Source organism: Coregonus clupeaformis, chromosome 24 (genome assembly GCF_020615455.1).
Source record: "Coregonus clupeaformis isolate EN_2021a chromosome 24, ASM2061545v1, whole genome shotgun sequence".
Lineage (NCBI taxonomy): Eukaryota > Metazoa > Chordata > Actinopteri > Salmoniformes > Salmonidae > Coregonus > Coregonus clupeaformis.
The window spans coordinates 23,262,314-23,281,141 of NC_059215.1; the positions used below are offsets into that span (position 1 = coordinate 23,262,314).

General features: G+C 42.6%; 1 protein-coding gene across 5 annotated transcripts in view; it reads left to right on the forward strand.

Annotated features, from left to right (window-relative positions):
- Nucleotides 1–18,402, forward strand: part of LOC121538439 (NAD kinase) — a 53,587-nt gene extending 35,185 nt beyond the window's left edge. For 3 of the 5 annotated variants that reach the window (XM_041846444.2, XM_041846443.2, XM_041846445.2), the window contains exons 4-12: nucleotides 4,626–4,755; nucleotides 8,421–8,526; nucleotides 9,117–9,202; nucleotides 9,354–9,456; nucleotides 9,675–9,817; nucleotides 14,464–14,563; nucleotides 15,132–15,289; nucleotides 15,597–15,679; nucleotides 16,170–18,402. In XM_041846444.2, the coding sequence (XP_041702378.1) occupies nucleotides 4,626–4,755; nucleotides 8,421–8,526; nucleotides 9,117–9,202; nucleotides 9,354–9,456; nucleotides 9,675–9,817; nucleotides 14,464–14,563; nucleotides 15,132–15,289; nucleotides 15,597–15,679; nucleotides 16,170–16,317 (1,057 nt within the window). In that variant the 3' untranslated portion in view covers nucleotides 16,318–18,402. Of the gene's footprint in view, nucleotides 1–617; nucleotides 1,679–4,625; nucleotides 4,756–8,420; nucleotides 8,527–9,116; nucleotides 9,203–9,353; nucleotides 9,457–9,674; nucleotides 9,818–14,463; nucleotides 14,564–15,131; nucleotides 15,290–15,596; nucleotides 15,680–16,169 lie in introns of those variants that run through there. The other 2 variants (XM_041846447.2, XM_041846446.2) reach the window with 2 other exon arrangements.
- Nucleotides 18,403–18,828: the final 426 nt, after the last annotated feature.

The window sequence follows — 18,828 nt, forward strand, 5'->3', positions numbered from 1 at the left end:
AATGTATTTGTCCTCTTGCTCAGTTGTGCACCGGGGCCTCCTACTCCTCTTTCTATTCTGGTTAGAGCCAGTTTGCGCTGTTCTGTGAAGGGAGTAGTACACAGCGTTGTACGAGATCTTCAGTTTCTTGGCAATTTCTCGCATGGAACAAGGACATTTCTAAGTGACCCCAAACTTTTGAACGGTAGTGTACATTTGCAAACATTTCTAAAAACCTGTTTTTGCTTTGTCATTATTGGGTATTGTGTGTAGATTGATGATGAAAAAAACCAAATTTAATCAATTTTTTAAATTAGGCTGTAACATAACAACATGTTGAAAAAGTCAAGGGGTCTGAATGCACTGTAAGAGTGTTTTTAATGGGGGGGAAATAAACATGAATAGCTATTTAGATTGTTATATTTCATTGCATTGTTATTTGCTATTTGTCTATATTGCATTTGTTTTAGGCATAAGGACAATGAAATGTACTGATATTTACGTATAGTTGCATGTTTTCATAAGCTTGGGTCCCAGGAAAACACAGAATTTCTAATTTGGGTCTCAGGCTGAAAAAGTTTAAGAACCCCTGATCTACACTGATTGAAGTGGATTTAACAAGTGACATCAATAAGGGTTCATAGCTTTCACCTGGATTAACCTTGTCAGTCTGTCATGGAAAGAACAGATGTCCTTAATGTTTTGTACACTCAGTGTAGTGTATCTGGCATGATAATGAAGCGCAGTCTTTGACAAGAACTCATTTTAGGATGGTCCTTTTCTGTTATGTAACAAAAGATTTGTGTACAATTTGTTTCATAGTAAAACTCTTCTAAAATGTGTCTATGTTAATACATTCAGTGGAAGTTTTTTTTCTTCGACAAAGCAGTATGGGGTAGTTAAATTTTTAAAAAACTGTATATGCCCTAGGAAAAACTTTATAATACTCATTGAATAATATAAAACAAACAACAATTCATAGTACTTATTCCTCATATCAAGGAAGTGTAATCCATCTGTAATGGTCCATTGTATGTATGTAATGTTCTCAGATGAACTACTTTTAGGTAGGACTAACCCGGGAAAGTCCACTTGAAAATTGTTCTATAACATCATAACACAGCCAGCCAATGAGAGAGTCGTCTTCCCTTAAAGGGGAGGGTATGTAGTTGTTGTGGGCGGGGCTGGCGGTGATGTCATTCTATCAAGTCTGTCTTAAGATGAGTGAGAGGTTTGGGTCACCATCAGAATGCAGAGTAGAGATTTAGAGTTAAGAAGTTGTTGTGTGGACAAATATTTACACTAAGCAATCCAGGAAGAAGTAGTGACTACTGTGGCTTTTCTGGTGGTTTGATGAAGGAGAGATATTGAAGGCAGCTTATGGGAAGACTATCAGCCGAATTCAACTTCAGTGGTGAGATCTGCATTAGGTGGTTACATTTAACTTGAGTTAACCACAGGATTTTTTAAGAATGCTTTAGGCACACAGAGACTGTGCAGAGTAGAATGAGTTGTTTTGCTTTAGATAGTGGAATCGGTAGACTGAAGAGCAGGTAGCTAGGCATAACCAAGCACAGTCAGTCAGTGCTCTCTCCACCCATCTCTGCTTGAAGAAGCATCACATGCGGACAGCCATGAAATTCAACCAGTGTGTACAACAGCAAGCTCCGGAGAACAGCGACAACAAAGTGTGGAAATGGTGAGAATATTCTCTCTCTCTCGGCTAACAGGCTTTCTCAATAGGAACATGGTTTTACCAGTAATGTTTGATGAGTGAAGTACTAACCTACATTGTCCTGTAGTGTTAGCATAGTGAAATGTGTGAATGTGTTTTTTTCCTCCTTTTGCTTTTGGTTTGTCATTAGGTGACAGTAAGGACCTGAAATACTGGTATACCTGTGTACTAGTATCAATGGCATCTACAGATAGTATCCATCTGTAGAGTATCTATGGTCATATGGGCATGGTTTTACTCTCATTTGTAAACAGTGGAATTTAAAATGAGAAGTACTATTCCTACATTGCCAGCTGTAGGTTGAGGTTATTATCAGTGACTATGCTATTTGTAACTAAATGAGCCATAGCACTGATGAACACAGGCACATTGTGACATTGTCCATATTTGGTCTTTAATGAAACATGGAAGAGGGTTTTGCCTACCTGTTTAGCCAGACTTTCTCCAATGGGAGAAGGGGCAGGGTGTGGGTGAGGGCTTGGCTGTTCTGATATTGGATTATAACATAGGCTAATTGTGTGCTCACTGCTCACGTATGTCACACAAACAAATACATGTTTTTACAAAGTACCTTTCTTAAAGCCCACCCAATGTTACGTTTTGTAAAGATGTTTTCTCATGTATCGAAACTGTTATTTCGTTGCATTTGTAGCCTATTCCTGTGTAGAATTGTAATTTGTGCCTTTCGTGAATAGAGGTACAGTCAGAGAAAGTCACGAGTTGGGTTGTGTCTTCGGTCTGTCATGGTTTGACACAAGCCCCCACCTCACCCCACGAGCAATAATGACTGTGGTGCACTGCACAAACCCTCTCTGGCTAACACAGAGGACTCAGTTGTTGACAATAAACAGATACACATTTAGAAAGGCAGAAACAACATATTGAAACCTTGATTTATAATGAAAGATGATCCTCCAAGTACACATACTGTACCTTACCACTAATCTCAGCAACGAAGTATCTCACGTAAACTACTCAATTCCATTAACAGTCCATGAGAGATTAATAATGACCAACATCCTCAAGATATCGATGGTTATGCTGCCAGATGGTATATTTGCGTACTACCGTACCCCAAAGGAGCTGATGGGGAATATGAAAACGTTGTTTCTCTCCAAAGGAATTATTGATCTGGCAACCCAAGTTGATTTAAAGTCAATATTTTGCTTATCAGGCAACCCAAGTTGACCTTATGTCAGTGTTTTACATACAGTAGTCCTATTTCAAGGATATGGAAACCCAAGTTGATGTTATTTACATTTTTGTCATTTAGCAGACGCTCTTATCCAGAGCGACTTACAGTAGTGAGTGCATAAATTGTTTTACTTTTTCGTACTGGTCCCCGTGGGAATCTAATCCACAACCATGGCGTTGCAAGTGGCATGCTCTACCAACTGAGCCACATGGGAACTATGTCTCTTTTACAGTGGCAGTCTTATGGTACCGGAAGCCAAACAACAATAGAGGAAGCAGTGTAGTGTGTAATGTAGTAAGCTGGTGTTATCATGTGTGGTCCATTTCTTGTATTTGTACTGTTGTATTACTGTTTTAACACATTTTCTATGTAAAACAAACCTCAATTTCAACAGACAGAGTATCTCATCGTAAACAGTATCTCAAAATAACAATTTTATATTGTACAAAAACTACAGACTACAGCCCAACTCTGGTTTGCCTCAATTAGGCTACTTTGTATGAAGGCCTATAGATTAGTTTTTGTTTTAATCGACCATTTGCGTTTCAAGTTAAGGTCATGTGTAACCAGCTCATAAAGTCAACAAGGACTGCTAAAGCCAATCACATGCATTGTGTAATGATAAATTACAAGTAGCCTTACTTTTAATGAATGATGACAAAGTGCAAGTTTACTGCTTACGGTATCTACCACATACAGTATCTGTATGCTCTGTCAACAAACACTATTCTTCAAACCCCTCGAAAATTTACATGACACTGGAAATTAGGGCCGGACGATACTAGTAGCGCGATACTCGTTAGTATCGTGCAAGGAAACAATACACGAAGCAGAGTTAATTTATTTGGGAAAACAGCCGTAATGTTGGGAACAAACATAATTATGTTGACATCTAGAGTCACATTCATTTATTTTCTAAGCTATAGCACACAATTTTTTATATACAGCAGGTTTTTAAAGGACCAAAGAGTTTGGTCTGCTTCGTGTTTTCATTTTTGCCATGGAAAAAATATTGATATACTGGTATCGTCACAGCCCTACTGGAAATGTTATACAAATACAACAGTGGAAGTTGACAAGAAAAATACGTCCTTATTATGACACCAAAGCGTTTCAACGTGTCGCCTTCATCAGGGTATTATTCCTGCACCTTGGTTGGAATGTCAGGTCACTGTGATGCGTTTATGTAAATGTATTGGTCCCTGTCTTGACCCTGCTGCCAGTGTTACTAGACTAAGCCCCAGCCAATAATAGGATAGGTGTTAAGCAGCTCTGCCTCTTATCCAACTGGTCAAAACAAACAGTATGAAGTAACACTGAGCCAACAACCACAAGAGCTCAAAACATGGCTGCTGAGAGCTCACCATGCCCAAACCAGAAATGTTCAACAGCCGCAAAGTTTACAGGCTACAGTAGTGAGCAACCATGAGAGAATTACAACTATATGTTTATTCACCTCAAAATGTCAAGAAAGACTATGACTTGTGTCAAACTACAGTTCTTAGCTGTAAGTTTACAAATGGTGCTCCATCAAAATTGAATAATTTTGGAAAGCCCCATTTAGTCAAGGAGTCATACATAGCTCTATATTACGGAACAACAGCTCTTTACTGCTGCAATCCTTTTGATGAAACGATGAGTGATTAAAAAGTACAGTTCATTATTACCCTTAGAAAAGGTATTGATTACCTGTGGTCTTTCTTTCTCACCACCCAGGCACATACAGGACCCAGCCAGCCAGAGACTGACGTGGAACAAGCCTCCCAAAAGTGTCCTTGTCATCAAGAAGATCCAGGATGCCAGTCTACTGCAGCCTTTCAAAGAGCTCTGTGTGTTTCTCACAGAAGTAGGACATTTGTACTTTTTGCAGTGACCTACAGTGTGCAGAGGCTCTCTAGTCTCAAATTATAGCTACCTGCACCTTAGCGGCCTTGACGGGTGTGTGTAGTTCAGTTTCAGTAGAAAGTCTGCCATTAAGTCCCTAAAAACAGAAATATTAGTGACTGAGAATATATACACTGCTCAAAATAATAAAGGGAACACTTAAACAACACAATGTAACTCCAAGTCAATCACACTTCTGTGAAATCAAACTGTCCACTTAGGAAGCAACACTGATTGACAATAAATTTCACATGCTGTTGTGCAAATGGAATAGACAACAGGTGGAAATTATAGGCAATTAGCAAGACACCCCCAGTAAAGCACTGGTTCTGCAGGTGGTGACCACAGACCACTTCTCAGTTCCTATGCTTCCTGGCTGATGTTTTGGTCACAATTTGAATGCTGGCAGTGCTTTCACTCAAGTGGTAGCATGAAACGGAGTCTACAACCCACACAATTGGCTCAGGTAGTGCAGCTCATCCAGGATGGCACATCAATGCGAGTTGTGGCAAGAAGGTTTGCTGTGTCTGTCAGCGTAGTGTCCCTAGCATTGAGGCGCTACCAGGAGACAGGCCAGTACATCAGGAGACGTGGAGGAGGCCGTAGGAGGGCAACAACCCAGCAGCAGGACCGCTACCTCCGCCTTTGTGCAAGGAGGAGCAGGAGGAGCACTGCCAGAGCCCTGCAAAATGACCTCCAGCAGGACACAAATGTGCATGTCTGCTCAAACGGTCAGAAACTCCATGAGGGTGGTATGAGGGCCTGACGTCCACAGGTGGGGGTTGTGCTTACAGCCCAACACCGTGCAGGACGTTTGACATTTGCCAGAGAACACCAAGATTAGCAAATTCGCCACTGGCACCCTGTGCTTTTCACAGATGAAAGCAGGTTCACACTGAGCACGTGACAGACGTGACAGAGTCTGGAGACGCCGTGGAGAACGCTCTGCTGCCTGCAACATCCTCCAGCATGACCGGTTTGGCGGTGGGTCAGTCATGGTGTGGGGTGGCATTTCTTTGTGGGGCCGCACAGCCCTCCATGTGCTCGCCAGAGGTAGCCTGACTGTCATTAAGTACCGAGATGAGATCCTCAGACTCCTTGTGAGACCATATGCTTGTGCGGTTGGCCCTGGATTCCTCCTAATGCAAGACAATGCTAGACCTCATGTGGCTGGAGTGTGTCAGCAGTTCCTGCAAGAGGAAGGCATTGATGCTATGGACTGGCCTGCCCGTTCCCCAGACCTGAATCCAATTGAGCACATCTGGGACATCATGTCTCGCTCCATCCACCAACGCCATGTTGCACCACAGACTGTCCAGGAGTTGGCGGATGCTTTAGTCCAGGTCTGGGAGGAGATCCCTCAGGAGACCATCCGCCACCTCATCAGGAGCATGCCCAGCCATTGTAGGGAGGTCATACAGGCACGTGGAGGCCACACACACTACTGAGCCTCATTTTGACTTGTTTTAAGGACATTACATCAAAGTTGGATCAGCTTGTAGTGTGGTTTTCCACTTTAATTTTGAGTGTGACTCCAAATCCAGACCTCCATGGGTTGATACATTTGATTTCCATTGATAATTTTTGTGTGATTTTGTTGTCAGCACATTCAACTATGTAAAGAAAAAAGTATTTAATAAGATTATTTAATTCATTCAGATCTAGGATGTGTTATTTTAGTGTTCCCTTAATTTTTTTGAGCAGTGTATTACAAAAATACATTTTTGTACACTGTTATACCTCACTAGAAAGTAAAGCTGCTTGTAAACTGTACAGTCTGAATATTCTTTCGACCAATTAGTCTTCTAAAGGGTAATATGAAAGCATTACCAGGGTTCGCACAAGGTGCTTGAGGTGCTTAAAGTACTTGAATTTGGCACTCTGATATTCAAATACTGGAATGCCTTGAAAATCAGACATTTTCTCAAGTTGGTACTTGGAAAGTACTTGAATTAAAATGAGGAGGACAGAAAATTATCAAATATGTTCATATGAAAAATATTAGAAAACTGTATTGGTCGCGCAAATTAATTTCCAGGCAGACTACCAAGTTTTATTTCCTCACGTGTTTTGCGCTCTGGTTGCCAGGCGAGCTCGCTCATTCCATCCACACTGCCACTCAGCCAGGCAGGTACAGACTGACTGATTAGGCGCCGCCAAACGTCACATCGATAGATAAAATGCCGGGCAAATGTAGATTTAATTCAGCCTGGCAGGATATTGATTTTTTTGAATGGGTTTTGCCAAACCCATCAAGGGATGTAGTGGAGGGTAAACGCTGTTTACGCACTGTTTTATTTGTGAAATAGCGTTTACTCACCTTTTTTATTTGGTTAATTATCATTTACCCACTTATTATTGCGTTCCCAGCGTTGATCAACACTCAGAAGGCTTCTTGATCTCAGTTCTAATCACGCATGCCTCTGCGAACGAGTGGAATCATGAGTGATTCATGTATGCTCGTTATGTCCTCCTGCTCCATACACCACTCTGTCCAATGGGAACCTCCGCCCCACGACATAGGCAGAGAGGTGAAACGAACTACCTCAGCCAGACCTACAGTGGCAAGTAGCAGAGAGACGCCGCTGACAGTGAGACAGTGAGAATTGACTCCTGCCGTGTCAACAGACATACCCCAAACAACCCCCCCTGACTCTCGGAGAATGAGTGTACAACTGGTAAATAGTCGCTGATATTTCAGTCAGAAGTCTAGCTAGCTAGGTAGATAAAGGGCTCTAGCTATTAGCCAGGTACTGTAGCTAGCTATAACTAGCTGGCTAGAAGGATGACGTTAGTAGTACAGTGGTTCCCAAACTTGGGGTCTGGGACCCATGTGAGGTCCCCTACAATTTAAATAAGGTCCCCTGGGAGAGTCTTTAATCTTATCAAACACATTAAGAACTTGTTTCTCTTCAAATGGGTATAGAATACAACATTTTAGAGTCAACTAAGGGCCTTTTACACTGTCAGAATTCACTTTCATGTCATTATGTGTTGGGACAGCCTGTGGGACCAAACATTTTGTGAAATATAAAGACAATTTAATATTTTGTACACTGAACAAAAATATAAACACAAAATACAACAATTTCAATGACTTTACTGAGTTACAGTTCATATAAGGAAATCAGTCAACATCATCAGTCCTGACTTACCAATCATGTATGTAGTAAATAAGTAGTGAAACACGTATTATTGAGTAGAACTTGTAAGGTAGCTTAGTGGGTAAGAGCGTTATGCCAGTAACCGAAAGGTCGCTGGTTCTAATCCCCGAGCCGACTAGGTGAAAAATCTGTTGATGTACCCTTAAGCAAGGCACTTAACCCTAATTGCTCATGTAAGTCGCTCTGGATAAGAGTGTCTGCGAAATGACTAAAATGTAATGAATAGTACGTTTTTTTTTTTGTTTTTTTTATGAGGTTGTGGTGATATACTGCCATCTGGTGGCGACTAGAAACAATTGCATAATAGGAACTATTACAAATTGATGGTCCTTGAAAATAAATATTAGTGCTTGAAAATGTACTTGAAAGTCCTTGAATTTGACTTGCAACTGTCTGTACAAACCCTGCATTACATGTGCATGTTGCTAATACATATGTTTATACTTGTGCATTGTTCTACCAGAAAAACATGATTGTTTACGTGGAGAGGAAGGTTCTGGCGGACCCAGCCATCGCGGCCGATGAGAGCTTTGCGGCCGTCATCCAGAAGTTCTGCACCTTCAGAGAAGGTGAGGAGACCACGAACCGTCATCAGAGGACTGGGTCGTATTCATTAATGCACAAAGTAACCTTTTTTTTGCAACAGAAAACGAAAATGCATTATCTTATGGGAGAAGTTTAGGTAGTCCCTCCCTTTTTTTGGCATTTTTCTTCCATTTGGTGCCTTGTGAATACGATGCTGAAGGATGATAGATTAATCTGTATGACTCTATGTAGCTAGTGATGTACAGATGTAGGATCTTAATTTGAGCCAGTATGCTACAGCAGGAAAATTATCCTGCAGCAACAGGAAATGTGAATTATTATGTAGATTATAAATAATTTACAATTTTGTAGGGGTTGACAAATGTTTTGTTAGGGCAAATCGAGTCAAATTTCAAATACAGATTTTAGAAGATTTTTTAAAACTCAAATGCACTACAAGTTTGCATTTCCTGCTTTGCAGGAAAATTCTCAGCAACAAAAGTGATCAAATTAAGATCCTACATCTGTAGTGTCAATGTCAGGATTGTCTATGAATGTCTATGAAACTCTCACTTGAAGTAGTATAGCGTTCTCTTACCAACATGAACCTAATGTGTTTGGATGCACACCACAGATCTCGATGACATCTCCAATCGAGTGGACTTCATCATCTGTCTTGGTGGAGATGGGACCTTACTTTACGCGTCGTCACTCTTCCAGGTATGCATTTACTATTCACTTTTCCTAGTATAGTAAACATACTAATTTGTCAGTTTTTGAATATACTGTGAATTGTAGTAAAATAAATATTGAATGCGCTTGTTTCCATAGCTTGCTTGTGTGTATGTGCTGATGTGTGTTGTGTTTTCAGAAGAGTGTTCCACCTGTTATGGCCTTCCACCTGGGTTCTCTGGGCTTCCTCACGCCTTTCAACTTTGACACGTACCAGTCTCAGGTCACCCAAATCATTGAGGGTACGTCTTTAGGCTTGGCCTTACCGAATTTCAACAACAGGAGCCTTACTCTCTTATCTGTATGCCGGTGGCTGTTTACACGGCACAAGTTGTGCTTCAGTTAGCATTTCTAGCTGCTAGGTTTACATTTACGTTTTACATTTTACATGCTACTTTTAGTTAAACAAAAGTTTGTGTGTTTGTCTGTCTGTCTGTCCGTCTGTCTGTCTGCTGAGCAGGTAACACCGCCATCATCCTGCGCAGTCGCCTGCGGGTGCGAGTGGTGAAGGAGAGCCGAGAGAAGAAGGCCCGGGTGGACGAGAAGGGCATCATCATGACCAACGGAGACAGTGAGGGCAGCCGCAAAGCCATGCAGTACCAGGTGAGCTCTACACAGTACACCTGACTGGTATGTCACCCCAGTATTATGGTTAGTACCACAATAGGTTCCTAGCATCATGATAACGTGGCACATCTCAGTCAAAGGACTCATGCTTGTTGTCTTTACTCTGTGGTCACTGGGTGTTCACCTATTGTTGCGACATGTGTTAAACAAATATGCAGTCATTGGGTGCGTAGAAAGGAGGCTACATGTAGCAGACAAAAGGCGTTTATTCTGGTGCACAAAATCAAATACTAAGGAACTCAAGGTTTTGCTCGCCTGAGGTAGAGTATCTTATGATAAGCTGTAGAACACACTATTTACCAAGAGAGTTTTCATCTATATTTTTCATAGCTGTCTATTTACCACCACAAACCAATGCTGGCATTAAGATTGCACTGAATGAGTTGTACAAGGCCATAAATCAACAGGAAAACGCTCATCCAGATGCAGCGCTCCTAGTGGCCGGGGACTTTAATGCAGGGAAACTTAAATCCGTTCTACCTAATTTCTACCAGCATGTTAAATGTGCAACCAGAGGAAAAAAAACTCTAGACCACCTTTACTCCACACACAGAGACGAATACAAATCTCTCCCTCGCCCTCCATTTGGCAAATCTGACCATAACTCTATCCTCCTGATTCCTGCTTATAAGCAAAAACTAAAGCAGGAAGCACCAGTGACTTCGGTTAATAAAAAAGTGGTCAGATGACGCAGATGCTAAGCTACAGGACTGTTTTGCTAGCACAGACTGGAACATGTTCCGGGATTCTTCAGACAGCATTGAGGAGTACACCACATCAGTCACTGGCTTCATCAATAAGTGCATCGATGATGTCGTCCCCACAGTGACCGTACGTACATACCCCAACCAGAAGCCATGGATTACAGGAAACATCCGCACTGAGCTAAAGGGTAGAGCTGCCGCTTTCAAGGAACGGGACTCTAACCCGGACGCTTATAAGAAATCCCGCTATGACCTCCGACGAACCATCAAACAGGCAAAGAGTCAATACAGGACTAAGATTGAATCGTACTACACTGGCTCTGACGCTCGTCGGATGTGGCAGGGCTTGAAAACTATTACAAACTACAAAGGGAAGCACAGCCGCGAGCTGCCCAGTGACACAAGCCTACCAGACGAGCTAAACCACTTCTATGCTCGCTTCGAGGCAAGCAACACTGAAGCATGCATGAGAGCACCAGCTGTTCCGGATGACTATGTGATCACGCTCTCCGTAGCCGATGTATGACTTTTAAGCAGGTCAACATTCACAAGGCCGCAGGGCCAGACGGATTACCAGGACGTGTACTCCGAGCATGTGCTGACCAACTGGCAAGTGTCTTCACTGACATTTTCAACATGTCCCTGACTGAGTCTGTAATACCAACATGTTTCAAGCAGACCACCATAGTCCCCGTGCCCAAGGACTCTAAGATAACCTGCCTAAATGACTACCGACCCGTAGCACTGACGTTTGTAGCCATGAAGTGCTTTGAAAGGCTGGTCATGGCTCACATCAACAGCATTATCCCAGAAACCCTAGACCCACTCCAATTTGCATACCGCCCCAACAGATCCACAGATGATGCAATCTCTATTGCACTCCACACTGCCCTTTCCCACCTGGACAAGAGGAACACCTACGTGAGAATGCTATTCATTGACTACAGCTCAGCATTCAACACCATAGTGCCCTCTAAGCTCATCACTAAGCTAAGGATCCTGGGACTAAACACCTCCCTCTGCAACTGGATCCTGGACTTCCTGACGGGCCGCCCCCAGGTGGTAAGGGTAGGTAACAACACATCTGCCACACTGATCCTCAACACGGGGGCCCCTCAGGGGTGCGTGCTCAGTCCCCTCCTGTACTCTCTGTTCACCCATGACTGCATGGCCAGGCACGACTTCAACACCATCATTAAGTTTGCCGACGACACAACAGTGGTAGGCCTGATCACCGACAACGATGAGACAGCCTATAGGGAGGAGGTCAGAGACTTGGCCGTGTGGTGCCAGGACAACAACCTCTCCCTCAACGTGACCAAGACAAAGGAGATGATTGTGGACTACAGGAAAAAAAAGAGGACTGAGCACGCCCCCATTCTCATCGACGGGGCTGTAGTGGAACAGGTTGAGAGCTTCAAGTTCCTTGGTGTCCACATCACCAACGAACTATCATGGTCCAAACACACCAAGACAGTCGTGAAGAGGGCACGACAAAGCCTATTCCCCCTCAGGAGACTGAAAAGATTTGGCATGGGTCCTCAGATCCTCAAAAAACTCTACAGCTGCACCATCGAGAGCATCCTGACTGGTTGCATCACCGCCTGGTATGGCAACTGCTTGGCCTCCGACCGCAAGGCACTACAGAGGGTAGTGCGTACGGCCCAGTACATCACTGGGGCAAAGCTTCCTGCCATCCAGGACCTCTATACCAGGCGGTGTCAGAGGAAGGCCCTCAAAATTGTCAAAGACTCCAGCCACCCTAGTCATAGACTGTTCTCTCTGCTACCGCACGGCAAGCGGTACTGGAGTGCCAAGTCTAGGTTCAAAATACTTCTCAACAGCTTCTACCCCCAAGCCATAAGACTCCTGAACAGCTAATCATGGCTACCCGGACTATTTGCACTGAAACCCCCCCCACCCCATCCTTTTTACGCTGCTGCTACTCTGTTAATTATTTATGCATAGTCACTTTAACTCTACCCACATGTACATATTACCTCAACTACCTCAACTAGCCGGTGCCCCCGCACATTGACTCTGCAACGGTACCCCCCTGTATATATAGCCTCCCTACTGTCACTTTATTTTACTTCTGCTCTTTTTTTTCTCAACACTTATTTTTGTTGTTGTTTTATTTTTACTTTTTTTGTTTAAAATAAATGCACTGTTGGTTAAGGGCTGTAAGTAAGCATTTCACTGTAATGTCTGCACCTGTTGTATTCTGCGCATGTGACCAATACAATTTGATTTGATTTGATTTGACCACAGAAACCTACGGCATGATAAAATACCAGGAATGTCGAAATGTACAACCTGTTCTGGGGTTTGTAAGGTGGCAGCAATCCTTCAGGTCTAGTTTCACTTCCTCCTTATTTGTTTGAGGTAGTCTGTCACATGGACTTGTTTCCCTGCTTTTCTGTAGTTCTAGCAATGCACCCTATGTGCTTCCATTTTGTCCTGGTGCTATCATGTATCATAGGGTTGATGTACGTGGGCTACGTGGGGTGTTTGAGTTGTGATCGTAGTTTTTATTATATTTTATTTGTCACATGCGCCGAATACAACATATGTAGACCTTACAGTGAAATGCTTACTTACAAGCCCTTAACAAACAATGCAGTTTTAAGAAAAATAAGTGTTAGGTAAAAAATAGATGAGTAAAAAAGAAAAATAACAAATAATTAAAGAGCAGCAGTAAAATAACAGTAGCGAGGCTATATACAGGGGGTACCGGTACAGAGTCAATGTGCGGGGTCACAGGTTAGTCGAGTTAATTGAGGTAATATGTACATGTAGGTAGAGTTAAAGTGACTATGCATAGATAATAAACAGAGAGTAGCAGCAGCGTAAAAGAGGGGGTGGGGTGGACAATGCAAATAGTCCGGGTAGCCATGATTAGCTGTTCAGGAGTCTTATGTCTTGGGGGTAGAAGCTGTTAAGAAGCCTTTTTGACCTAGACATGGCACTCCGGTACCACTTGCCGTGCGGTAGCAGAGAGAACAGTCTATGACTAGGGTGGCTGGAGTCTTTGACAATTGTTAGGGCCTTCCTCTGACACCGCCTGGTATAGAGGTCCTGGATGGCAGGAAGCTTGGCCCGTACGCTCTGTAGTGCCTTGCGGTCAGAGGCCAAGCAGTTGCCATACCAGGCAGTGATGCAACCAGTCAGGATGCTCTCGATGGTGCAGCTGTATAACGTTTTGAGGATCTGAGGACCCATACCAAATATTTCCAGTCTCCTGAGGGGGAATAGGCTTTGTCGTGCCCTTTTCACGACTGTCTTGGTGTGTTTGGCCCATGATAGTTTGTTGGTGATGTGGACACCAAGGAACTTGAAGCTCTCAACCTGCTCCACTACAGCCCCGTAGATGAGAATGGGGGCATGCTCGGTCCTCTTCTTTTTCCTGTAGTCCACAATCATCTCCTTTGTCTTGATCACATTGAGGGAGATGTTGTTATCCTGGCACCACGCGGCCAGTTCTCTGACCTCCTCCCTATGGGTTGTCTCATCGTTGTCGGTAATCAGGCCTACCACTGTTGTGTCGTCAGCAAACTTAATGATGGTGTTGGAGTCGTGCCTGGCCATGCAGTCATGGGTGAACAGGGAGTTCAGGAGTGGACTTAGCACGCACCCCTGAGGGGCCCCAGGGTTGAGGATTAGCGTGGCAGATGTGTTGTTACCTACCCTTACCACCTGGGGGCGGCCCGTCAGGAAGTCCAGGATCCAGTTGCAGAGGGAGGCGTTTAGTCCCAGGGTTCTGCATTGTCATCATACACACAGTCCCTACTCCCTACTGAGTGGGCTTTGATAAGTCATAACATAGGGCTGGGTTCAAAAAGTATTCCCAAAGTAACTAACAACATGGCTAGTGGAGTATCTCTGGTTAACATGACTCTGGGTGTCCTGGTCCAACAGGTGCTGAATGAGGTGGTGGTGGACCGAGGCCCGTCCTCCTACCTTTCCAACGTGGACCTCTTCTTAGACGGACACCTCATCACCACGGTACAGGGAGACGGTGAGTAGTAAACCCCTCAACCTGCTGCTACTGGGTTAAAGGACATGTTTTACCCCATCTGTATTAACTGCCTCACTTTTATTCCCCACTTTACTTAGACGTTTCACTCAAATAATACAGGGTTTCGTTGTTAATGCAGCTAGCTCTGATTTCAAGTTGTACCAGGGTTTAGATGCTGTAACTGGTCGTTATACTGTGATGTTTATGCAACTGCTTACTGCTTGTGTACAAGCCCAGAGGGAGAAATATTTTGAAGTACAAACATGGTGCTGATGGTCTATTAATGGTGCATACTGTTGCAGCTTGCCTTGTTGGTAGATTTGGCTGAGAGGGCAAAGTTTAGTCTTTGCTTTGCTATCTGTCCTTCACTACTTCCTAGTAACTCCCTTTCTGGAAGCCTCTCAGGGTCTTTCTGAATGTCAGAGGTATTTTCGTTGTCTTGGGGACGGTTTACTGTGTTTTGGAACTTCTTTCAGCTCGTTGTTGGTGTTTTTAGGCTTGAGTGTTGGTGGTGGTGTGGTCAAAGTAGTGTCTGTCTCAGACTGTCTGTGTGTTTGTGTTGTCTCAGGTGTGATAGTGTCGACTCCCACAGGCAGCACTGCGTACGCAGTGGCAGCCGGAGCCTCCATGATCCACCCCAACGTGCCGGCCATCATGATCACCCCCATCTGCCCCCACTCACTGTCCTTCAGACCCATAGTGGTGCCTGCTGGGGTGGAACTCAAGGTAAACACAAACACACACACACAAATGCACATTCATACACACACATGCGTTCAGCATACTGTCATTATCCATTTACTGCTCCTCTCCAGAAAATGTGTATTGAACAGCACACAAGCAATTACCAGGTAACCAATGACCAGTCTGACACACAGCTAGCACAATGCGTACCCTTTCAGTCACTGGTGATGTATGGGAATGAGGACATTGCTTGTAATACACACACTTTCAAATGTTCTGCTAGACTTTTGTTGTCTTTGACTGGTCGTTCATCTGGATTCCTATCTTCTGCTCCATCTGTCACGCTCAGATCATGCTGTCACGTGACGCCAGGAATACGGCCTGGGTGTCATTCGATGGGAGGAAGAGACAAGAGATCTGCCATGGAGACAGGTGGGCAACCTTTTCACCCCTCAGAGTCACCGAAACCTCCCCCCTATTGAAAATACCACCAAACGTCAAACAAAAGCTGATAAACATGGAAGATAGCCTGACGAACTCAACCCAAAATGCATCTAACTACCGCAAGGAGCCTGAATACACAGACAGAACCAGTTATATAATTATATTGACCCGTTTCATGAACTCGAGACAAAAATGTCACGTCACATAATGTTCCGTACTGGTTTTCCTTTATGCAACCAGAGATAATTATCTTCCTTGTCGCTGAAATGCTAGCAGCCCATTGATATACCAGTAACAGATGACTCAGAGGACTCCTTTAAGGAAGTTAGTCTGCCAGTTTCAAGTGTCTCTTTCAGCATTGTTTGGGTGATTGCGAATACCTGACATGCCTCCCACTCATACCTGACTGACTATGATGTTTGCTCTTTCTCTCTCTTTGGTCTTTTTCTTTCTCACTCTTTTGTCTTTTTATCTCCAGCATTACCATCACTACTTCCTGCTTCCCCGTTCCCTCCATCTGTTTCCGGGATCCTGTGAACGACTGGTTTGAGAGCCTGGCCCAATGTTTACACTGGAACGTGAGAAAGAAGCAGAACTACCTTAGCTCCGAGGAGGACGAGTTCTGACGCCAACAATCTCGCCTCCCGGTGACGCCATTCTCATAGTACACCAAAATCATATAACGATCCTAAATCTGGAACGCACTCTTTGACTTCAGTTGGATTCCATCAGGTCAATTTGCAACCAACATCCTCCTGAGAATATTTGCATTAATTTGTTTTGGTTCTAGATCATCCCTTACTGTTAAGAATTCCACGCCCTTTGAAAAATATTGTTTAAAGGGCCTTTTTATGCCAACAACCAGATTGTCTCATGTCTGACTGAAAACAATCCAGGTTTAAGTTAACCTGTGAGACAAAGTAATACTGAGCTACGGATCAAGCTCAAGCTCCTCAACATATAACACAGATATCATGACTATTGTCAGTGGGGACATTCATCAAGAACCAATGTTCTTGGGGATAAGGAGTTACAAATGTATTTTCTAGTAATGATTGATATTTTTTTATACAATCCCTAAAATAAAATGTTGTATTATTATTATTACTTCAGGAATAGCAGAAGAATTGCTTCTACTCTGCAATAATGAACTAAATGTATAGATTGTGCCTTAAACTCATAAATATGATATAGATCATAATCAGTTAAGGTTTAAATAACTTTAATTTTCTTAATCAGATTTACATCTTAGTGCAGGTGTAACATAACCATATCTTCAGTATTCCTCTCTTGTACAAGCCATTTGAGAAGCTTGAATATATGTTCATCTTACATTAATGTTGCGTATCTTAACTACTCTGTCTACAACAACGCTGTGGTGTCTGACCGTGTGTAATGTCAAAACAGTATGGAACAAACATTAAGAACTGAAGTCCATTCCAGGTGAGATGAGACCACAACTCGATGTCTTCATAGCCTTTCACTAGCTCTACTATGTCTTTAGTTTCAGAGTGAAGTGGGGTGCATAAGGTGATTCCATTGTAATTCCATTGTTTACAATCAAAGCGATTGTGATTCTACAGGGTTTTTACCACCCAACTGAATAATTAGCTCAGTTGGTGAGGTAATGAGTAGAGTCTGGTGTAGTGTCTGGATGGACCTAAACCTTGCTGTGCCTGTGGCACTCCAGGACCAGTGTTGTCCACCCCTGACCTATGGTGTCTGACTGTTATTGCAGTATGCTGAGAGATTGAAGGTATTCAGATGCTACCAGTCGTAGGTAGTGGCCTGCCTTACCAAATGAGACTGCAATACTCAACCCTCTTATTGACAAGCTCTGAAATACCGACTTGATAATATAATAAAATATTCTATTATGGTTTGAGGGTTTTTCTTCTATCCTACAGACAACTAATTATAGTGTATATGAGTTTACTACATACATTATGAATGTGTATGTTAAATGTACTTGTTGGATGGGCAAGTGAAATTTCCCCCAATGGAAAAACTGATCTAAGCTCTGTGGATACCAGCGCACCACACTCTGCAAGAGGACCAGGTAACTCTAACTCTAGTCAATCAATCATTCCTGTATTTTCTAATTTATTTATTAACCAGTTTACACTATCATTGCTGAAATATAAATGTCTTTGGTACGTTTTTGTATATTGATATGTATATGATTAGTACAGTAAAAGTCAGTTTCACTATATTATCTATTTTCTCAAAGTAGAAAATAAAATGTCCTCTTTCAATGGAATTTGGAGTGGAGTCTGTTCAAGTTGTAATGGCAGTCCCTTCAGTTGTTAGGGAGATGTTGTTTGGAAAGGAAACATTTGGAAGAAATCTGTTTCTTTGTATGCTACTATACTTTATTTTTCAGAGAGCACAGTGTGTTTCTCTCCTGAAGTAAAGGCAGTCGTGGACTTTGCCTTACAAACCAGCCGATAACTAAAGAACCATGGTTACACTGAAATCATATAAACTTCTATTTATAAACAATGTGATATCATTGTGGGTCCTTTTGGATGAAGGACCTTATTCTTATTGTTCTTTCTATGTCAGTTCTTCTCTTTAAGTGCTTCTCACTTTTAACTTTGTTTTGTAGACTTCTATAACTCTGAGAGCCTATCACTCTTTTGTAAATATTGTTTCTGAAAGGAGTTCTATTTTTCCAGAGCACTGTAATAAACCGAGCCAATGTATTGTCAGAACATGTTCATTTTCAATTGTTTTGGTTTTATTCTGTGAGCCTTGTTGAAACATGAATTTGCTACATGTTGGTCATCCAATGAATTTTACCGCTTTTTTTGTGTGTCCAGGAACAAAGAAAAATAGAATCCACATTTGAGGAAGTAATCTCTCTTTCACAGCAGTGCACTTCTCTTCCTGCATTTGTATTTATTTATTAAGCAACAAAGGAGTTTACTGCAATTCCCAAATAGGTAATCATGTGTTAACTGGCTTTCAGCAATGTGATCAACTTTTAATCATTATAAAGATTAATACATTTTTTACAGTACATTTAAAATGGATATGTCGAGAGTAGTTAATACATAGTAATATATTAATGAGCCAATGAATTGTGGAAGGTGTTAATTTTGGGGGGGTGATTCCTTGTTGAAATATTCAGATGC